This window comes from Triticum urartu, chromosome 2A, assembly GCF_056163025.1.
Source record: "Triticum urartu cultivar PI428250 chromosome 2A, HENAU_Tu73, whole genome shotgun sequence".
Classification (NCBI taxonomy): Eukaryota; Viridiplantae; Streptophyta; class Magnoliopsida; order Poales; family Poaceae; genus Triticum; species Triticum urartu.
In genome coordinates, this window is record NC_141874.1 from 577,426,142 (window position 1) to 577,434,887 (window position 8,746).

An 8,746-nucleotide genomic window follows, 5' to 3' on the forward strand; every position below is an offset into this window, starting at 1 on the left:
AGCATCATGAAATTGGTGATGGAGGAAGGTTGATGATGACGATGGCGACGGATTTCCCTCTCCGGAGCCCCAAATGGACTCCAGATCGGCCCTCCCGAGAGAGATTAGGGCTTGGCGGCGGCTCTGTATCGTAAAACGCGATGAATCCTTTTCTCTGATTATTTTATCCCCGAACATGAATATATAGAGTTGGAGTTGAGGTCGGTGGAGCGTCAGGGGGCCCACGAGGCAGGGGCGTGCCTAGGGGGGTAGGCGGGCCCCCACCCTCATGGACAGGGTGTGGGGCCCCTGACATGGATTCTTCTTCCTGTATTTTTTATATATTTCAAAAATAATCTCCGTTGATTTTCAGGTCATTCCGAGAACTTTTATTTCTGCACAAAAATAACACCATGGCAATTCTGCTGGAAACAGCATTAGTCCGGGTTAGTTCCATTCAAATCATGCAAGTTAGAGTCCAAAACAAGGGCAAAAGTGTTTGGAAAAGTAGATATGACGGAGACGTATCAGTTTACATCATATTGCTTGAGTTTATTCCTCTACATCATATCATCTTACTTAATGCCTTACTCTGTTCTTCATGAACTTAATACTCTAGATGCAGGCAGGAGTAGGTCGATGTGTGGAGTAATAGTAGTAGATGCAGAATCATTTTGGTCTACTTGACACGGATGTGATGCCTATATTTCATAATCATTGCCTTAGATATCATCATAACTTTGCGCTTTTCTATCAATTGCTCGACAGTAATTTGTTCACCCACCGTATTATTTGCTATCTTGAGGTCTTATTCTTCAATCCCTAGCAAATCAACAAGTTTGAGTGGCTAGAGAGAGACCGGGCAAGAAAGCTTGAAGGGCATCAATGGAGGAGAGAGAGACAAGAGGTAAAAAGGAAGGGGGGAGAAACACCCCCTTATATAGGTTCCCCCAAATCGAACCATTGCAACAATTTTTATACTGCAGCGGTACAACCGCCTAAGTCATCGGTACAATCGGGAATCATGGGGTACACTGCAGAAATGTGCCAAGCGAAACAACCGCTGGTCGCACCGGTAGTACCGGCTGTTCGGAGTCACCCGGGAACAACCGGTCCACTACTGCCCAATAACCGCCTCATCGCCGAAGGGCATCACCTCCACAACGGTGGTTGGGGCGGTGCAACCTCCTGACCATGGTTTATGGGGTGGCTAAGTCTAGGGTGGTACAACCGCCACTGGACACTAGTTGTACTGGTTCATAAAAACTGTTCGGGAACTACCAGGCCACCACCGCGCAACAACTGCTCCACTGCAGAACGGAATTTGGTAGTTGAGCGGTGCTGGGTCGGAACTGTTGGAAATATGCCCTAGAGGCAATAATAAATTGGTTATTATTATATTTCCTTGTTCATGATAATCGTTTATTATCCATGCTAGAATTGTATTGATAGGAAACTCAGATACATGTGTGGATACATAGACAACACCATGTCCCTAGTAAGCCTCTAGTTGACTATCTCGTTGATCAATAGATGGTTGCGGTTTCCTGACCATGGACATTGGATGTCGTTGATAACGGGATCACATCATTAGGAGAATGATGTGATGGACAAGACCCAATCCTAAGCCTAGCACAAAGATCGTGTAGTTCGTATGCTAAAGCTTTTCTAAATGTCAAGTATCATTTCCTTAGACCATGAGATTGTGCAACTCCCGGATACCGTAGGAATACTTTGGGTGTACCAAACGTCACAATATAACTGGGTGGCTATAAAGGTGCACTACGGGTATCTCCGAAAGTGTCTGTTGGGTTGGCACGAATCGAGACTGGGATTTGTCACTCTGTGTGACGGAGAGGTATCTCTGGGCCCACTCGGTAGGACATCATCATAATGTGCACAATGTGATCAAGGAGTTGATCACGGGATGATGTGTTATGGAACGAGTAAAAGAGACTTGCCGGTAACGAGATTGAACAAGGTATCGAGATATCGATGGTCGAATCTCGGGCAAGTACAATACCGCTAGACAAAGGGAATTGTATACGGGATTGATCGAATCCTCGACATCATGGTTCATCCGATGAGATCATCGTGGAACATGTAGGAACCAACATGGGTATCCAGATCCCGCTGTTAGTTATTAACCGGAGAACGTCTCGGTCATGTCTGCATGGTTCCCGAACCCGTAGGGTCTACACACTTAAGGTTCGATGACGCTAGGGTTATAAGGAATAGATATACATGGTTACCGAATGTTGTTCGGAGTCCCGGATGAGATCCCGGACGTCACAAGGAGTTCCGGAATGGTCCGGAGGTAAAGATTTATATATGCGAAGTCCTGTTTTGGTCGCCGGAAAAGTTTCGGGGTTTATCGGTAACGTACCGGGACCACCGGGAGGGTCCCGGGGGTCCACCAAGTGGGGCCACCAGCCCCGGAGGGCTGCATGGGCCAAGTGTGGGAGGGGACCAGCCCCAGGTGGGCTGGTGCGCCCCCCACCAAGGCCCAAGGCGCCTCCAAGAGGGAAGGGGGGCAAACCCTAGGGCAGATGGGCCCTAAGGCCCACCCCAGGTGCGCCTCCCCCTCTCCCCCTTGTGGCTGCCACCCAGATGGGATTTGGGGGCTGCCGCCACCCGTAGGGAGGGAACCCTAGGTGGGGGCGCAGCCCCTCCCCTTCCCCTATATATACTTGAGGTATTGGAGGCTGCAAGACACACGAGTTCTTCTCCTTCTTGGCGCAGCCCTACCCCTCTCCCTCCTCGTCTCTTGCGGTGCTTGGCGAAGCCCTGCTGGAGTACCACGCTCCTCCACCACCACCACGCCGTTGTGCTGCTGCTGGATGGAGTCTTCCTCAACCTCCCCCTCTCTCCTTGCTGGATCAAGGCATGGGAGACGTCACCGGGCTGTACGTGTGTTGAACGCGAAGGTGCCGTCCGTTCGGCACTAGGATCTCCGGTGATTTGGATCACGACGAGTACGACTCCTTCAACCCCGTTCTCTTGAACGCTTCCGCTTAGCGATCTACAAGGGTATGTAGATGCACTCTCCTTCCCCTCGTTGCTGGTTTCTCCATAGATAGATCTTGGTGACACGTAGGAAAATTTTGAATTTATGCTACGTTCCCCAACAGGAACAACAGCCAAGCGCCAGATATAGGGAACAGCCAAGCACCTGGCGGTACAACCGCTTGACAATCTCCTGGAGGAGACAAACCCTAGGATGTCACCCATAGGGGCGGTGGTTGTGCTGGAACAACCAGTCAAGCGGTACAAACGCTTAGACATGCGGTACAACCGCTGGGCAATAAAAACCACTCTCACGGAAAGACATTGGGGGCCTCTCTCCTTAAACGGAAGGATGTATAGTGGTGCAAAGGAATGTGTACGTGCATTGATTCACCCAGTACCTTCCGATGCGGATTCCCTCTTAATAGTACGGGTTTCCTACGACTAAAGAAATAAAACACGTCGAAAACACCGTCTTCGATCTTTTCCGTCTAGAGGGAATGCCAGACCGTCTTGCACCAAACAAAGTGCACCTGAGTAACTTGGCACACGATTAGTCCGCAATGTAAGTTGTCATCATCACCAAAACACACTGAGGCAGGAAATGCCCTAACACGGGTCTGACCTCCCCGTCCCGCTGTTGGAGATATGCCTTAGAGGCAATCATGTATAATGGTATTTCCTATGTGTTTATGAATAAAGATAGTCCTTGAACATTGTCAATGATGTGTATCAGCAAGTACGTGACTTGTTTGTGGGACTATGCATTGTATGATGACTGTCCTAAAAGGTCCCTAGTCGAAAGGGCTATGTGGACGCGCAGCCAACTGGACTAGCATATGACACGGTCGATGGCTTGGTCTCACTAGCCATGGAGCATCGGATGCTAACCGGATAATATGGACTTGGAAGGATCTGGTCGGATTCGACGTAGTCGGATCCGAGTCAAGATAAGGTCCGAGTCGGACAGACCCAACTATGAGACGCAGTGATATGTCATCTGTGAGTCTCTAGTACAACATATGTTCTATGTCCTAAGACCTGAGCTGACGCATGTACTCGGGATGGTGACAGACTTGCTTTGGGCCGACCAAACGCTACTCCGTGACTGGGTAGTTACAAAGGTAGGTTTCAGGCTTGTCCAGACCCATGCTGCGAGACATGGTCGAGCAAGATGGGATTTGCCCCTCCGACCAGGAGAGATATACTCTGGGTCCCTCGTGTGATCCGATCAGGATAAGCATGGCCATGCGACAAGGATTATGAGATAATCCGGATAGTGGTCGGCATCACTGGAACGAGAAAGAGGTTGGGCTAGCACAAGGATGACAGACTCGCCTTGAGCTCGACAATATATATCCTGTGGCAAAAGGAATGGAAGTATGATGTACAGGTTCGCTAACCAGGTTCATAGTCTGCTTGGTGTTGGCATGCCTTGCTAGAGACCGCTACCAACCGTACAGTTCGGAGTTGATCCGAACTGCGACCAAGCCGACTAGAACCTAAGGGGTCACGCGCTTAAGGGAAGGAACCTAAGAGGTCAGATCCGAGGACACTGGTCGGATGTGATCTGAACTGTATTCGGATTGTGGCCGAGTAGACTTATGGGCTTTAGGGTCCATGCGAGGCCCAAGTGTTGAGCCCGCGACGGACGCCTATATATATAGTGGAGGTGCCGCACACTCACCAAGTTGATCGCTTGGGCGTTGTCACTAGGGTTTGCATGTGTTGCGAATAGACACCTCCACTCGCCGTCGATTGTGTGATCGGATCTAGCAGTCCGTCGCACGACGTTCCTCCTGCACGCGCGGATACCGTTAGAGGTGGTGCACTTGCGCCGCTCCGGCGAACCTGTACGTGGGAACCGACCACCGGTTGTACGAGGGAGATCGGACGAGGAGGAGACGATCCACGCGGACGCGCTGTCCCAACTCTTCTTCCGCTGCACGGCACTACGCGTCCAGTGGTAACGAACTGTAATCCTTTTCCCGTAGCATGTTCTTGATTGTTCTGTGCGTAGGAAATTTTAATTTGCAGTCGACGCACCCTACCGTAAATCCCAAAAGCCAACACCCGCATGGGCCAGCACGCGGGCGCGATCAAATCTGCGGCATGATGGTGGCCCCGCTCGCCCGTGGTCCTCCTGTCATGGACCGCCGAGGCGAGTCGCTCGGGTGTACGCCGTCCACCCCCGGAGGCAGCATGCTACCACGAAACATATGTCGTGTAGGGCATTCTCGCCCGTGAAGACTCGCACGAGGCGGGTACTCCAGCATCCTTTATAAGACTAATTCTCATAGTCAAAACTCTTGTAATGGCAAATTGTGGTAGACAAGGGCGAATTGTTTTATAGCTTGGGCATGGTCAAAGTGTGTTTTGGATATTGTCACGCGTGATTGTAACATTTGATTGAGTAATGCAAGAATTATTTCATAAAAAATAATCAGTTCGTGCACTTTTCCCACGCCCTGGTCCGCGGAAACACCTGCCGGAAGAAAACACTGCAGGCTACGGCTGCTGCACGCTGCATCGAAGCTGGCCCGGCTTCAGAGAACGGCATGATCTATCCAAACACTCCAAAAATGCTAAAAAAAACACTCCAGAAGGATTCTCAAAAGAACAGTCCAAAAGTTACTGAGATCCAGTTGACACATGCAAAACCATCGGTTTCCAATATTTAGGTCTAACTCAAATTCAAACTGCTTTATCACACCAAATTTTTATACTAAACAACATTAATGTGGCAAGAAAGAGTAAAGATAGAAATTTCACTGCACGAGCACACGCACTGACCGACAGACACAAAGGACACACGCAGCGCAATCCACCGACACACCACCAACTCCCGTACAGAGGTCCACCGCGAAGAAGGACTAAGCGGCTATGCCAGAGCGGCGGCCACGGCCACGGCGACAGGCAGGACTGCGGCCCATGGCAGACACGGGGCGGCGGACGCCGCGCTCTTCTTAGAGTTCTTCCTCTGGTCGGCGGGCGACGCGTCCTCGGCGGCCGGTCCGGGCGCGTCCGCTACAGGCCGGTGGCGCGCCTGCTTCTTGGGGGCCTTGGGCGCGTCCGCGACAGGGGCGGGAGCCGGCGCCGGCGCCGGGGAGTCCGCCGGCTCGAAGAGCTCCACCGGCTCGAGCACCGTGTCGACGGCGTAGATGGCGATGGGGTCCTTGTCGTAGACGGTGGACTTGACCCGCGCGGCGTGGTCAGAGGCGTCCGTCTTGATGGTCACCTGCTCGCCCTCGTTCTGCACCGTGAAGTTGAAGTTGTTGGCGGAGCCGTCGGTGGCGAGCGTGTTCATGACGCCGTTGTTGGACTTGAGGCTCCGCGGCGCGTAGTACACGGGCACGGCGTGGAACAGCAGCAGCGACGCCTTGCCGTCGGCGCTGAGGTTCTTGTACCTGGGCATGAAGGACCTCACGGCGTCGTCGCTGGGGCAGAAGGCCGTCACGCCGCCGTCCCCGGCCGACTGGAACGTGGAGTGCGCGTCCGGCGAGGCCGCCACCAGGGCCGCGAACGCCTTGCACCCGCCCTTGGCCATCGCCGCCGTGATGTTCGGCGGGGCCGGCGGGGCAACGGGCGCCTTAGCTGCCGCTGCCGCTGCCTTGCCCCCGGCCGCGGAGACGGCGAGGGGGAGGAAGACGGCGAGGACGGCGGCGGCGAGGTGGAGGCGGCGCATCATGGCGAGTGTCGGCGTGGGAGTGAGGGCAGTGGAGTGGCCGAGTGGGAGAGCTGTGCAGTGATGAACTATGACCACTGACGAGTGTCGAGTGTGATAGGGTGCGAGGTGAGCTGGCTTTGTGAGGGCCTGCCCTTGGGGTTTACCACCAATATCAGAGATTGCCATTCAGGTTAAAACATCGTGATTTTGTGGTGGTTACCATTTTTCCTTTTTGGCAAACTGTGGCGGTTGCTTGATCTCTTGTTTTCTTGTCCCCGGGTCCTGTTGTCCATTTCTTCAACTCCTTTGCCCATTTAATGTCCCCTTAATTCTACTTAAACAGCAATATGGTCAGAAGGAGTTGCCATCGGTAACCTACTCCCTCCGTCCTTTAAAGAGTATATTTTCAATTTTGTTGAAGGATCAAACTATCTCAAAATTTGATCGAGTTTATGCAAAAATATATCGATGCTTGTGAAACTAAATAGGTATATGACAAAAATATATTTTATCATGAATCTAATGCTACTAATTTGATGGCATAAATATTGGTTTATTATTGAATAAATACGGTCTAACATAAAAAAGTTTGACTTTCCAATAAAGTTCAAAGTACACTCTTTCTTCTTTCAAAGACGAAGGGAGTATAATGAAAGTTTAATTTTGTGAACCTAGATAGATATGCAGTAAATTTTGAGGTCCTCAAGTTATAACCATTGCAGGTACTCGTTTAGTACTAAGTGCAGGACTTACAAACCGACAATTCAAAATGCTGACATATTTACTGGGTTGGAGAGTGGAGTGAAAAATATGTAAGCATTGTGAGGTATCAATTACTGGTGCTCTTAAATACAATCACTGAGGAAACAGTACGTTCACGTGGCATTGATTGATACTAGTCCTTGTATACCACATCGATATAAGGTGATCTTCAGAATTTTTACCTTGTATGTTTTTGTAGTACCTATTTAATCATAGATTACATAACATGTATTATCCATGTACTTGAACATCAGCCAGAAGCGTGCCATTTTCCATGCCATCGAAACGTCTTATCAATTTATAGGATCTCGTGTTCAAAAGCTAGCAGAAATTAATCAACCACCGTCAGCATAGTGTAGCTTGTAGATTTTTATGACTCGTGTAGTAGAATAATGTTCAACAGTATGTTTCTGTTATAGCAAGACTAGTTCAGTTGTTTTTAGGAAGTTAGGTTAATTTATGGAGTAAATTGCAAAAAACCACTACATTAGAGGACGCTAAAACAGAAAACCACCACCTTTCGTTTTTTTTCTTCAAAAAACCACCACGTTTGAGCTATAGTTTTCAAAAAACACTGATCACACGGTTTGGTGCGTCTGAGTGAAAAACTGACCGGTTGGGCCCGCTGTCAGGTGCCACGTGGACAGGGGAGACGGCGCCCGTGACGTGCGCTGTTAGATGGCGTCGCACATGACCTAACGAGCCGGCCCGACCCAGCCATTTCTCCCGGATCGCATCTAGTCGTCCTAGCTCACTTCCCGCATGGCGACCGGCGGTGGCGGCGGCGGCGTTGCCGACGGAGGCGCATCCGGTGACGGTAGGGACGACCGCGACCTCGCCATCGTCGATGTTGGTGGCCGCCCCGTCCTTCCTCACTCTCCAACGACGCTCCCTGGTACGTTTGGCGCCTCTCGGTCCGCCGGCGTCGGCGGAGATGAGCGCGGCGAGGATTGCAACAGTTTCAAGTCCGACGACATTGAGGCACGTGCGGCCGTCAAACTGGCCTAGGTCTGGAAGGCCAATCCAGGGCGGAGCCACCACTTCACATCTGGCCTCGGCGGCGTGGAGTGAGTGTTTCCAAAATTCCCTTTTTGATTATGCCAGTGTAGTTGAACAATTTGAGTGATTATGCTAGTGTAGTTGAACACTTTGGGTGATTTGCTAGTGTAGCTATACTCTTTCCTCTATATGAATCTCAATTTAGGAATTAGGGTTTGAATCTCATTTTCAACAGTTGAACAGAATAATTGTGATGAAGTGAATGTACTATGAAGTGAATATGAGCTTAATTGTGGATAACTGAATTTAGTTTTAACTTAGCTCAGTTGTGTT

General features: G+C 50.6%; 1 protein-coding gene across 1 annotated transcript; it reads right to left on the reverse strand.

The window, feature by feature from the left end:
- Positions 1-5,630: 5,630 nt before the first annotated feature.
- LOC147986003 (fasciclin-like arabinogalactan protein 1) lies at positions 5,631-6,774 on the reverse strand. Its single transcript, XM_087544407.1, has one exon. The coding sequence runs from the start codon at positions 6,671-6,673 to the stop codon at positions 5,867-5,869; it is 807 nt and encodes a 268-aa protein (XP_087400533.1). The 5' UTR covers positions 6,674-6,774; the 3' UTR covers positions 5,631-5,866.
- Positions 6,775-8,746: the final 1,972 nt, after the last annotated feature.

Bases quoted from the DNA above. Each gene is read 5' to 3' on its own strand.
- LOC147986003 (XM_087544407.1), bottom strand. From the start codon at position 6,673: ATGATGCGCCGCCTCCACCTCGCCGCCGCCGTCCTCGCCGTCTTCCTC.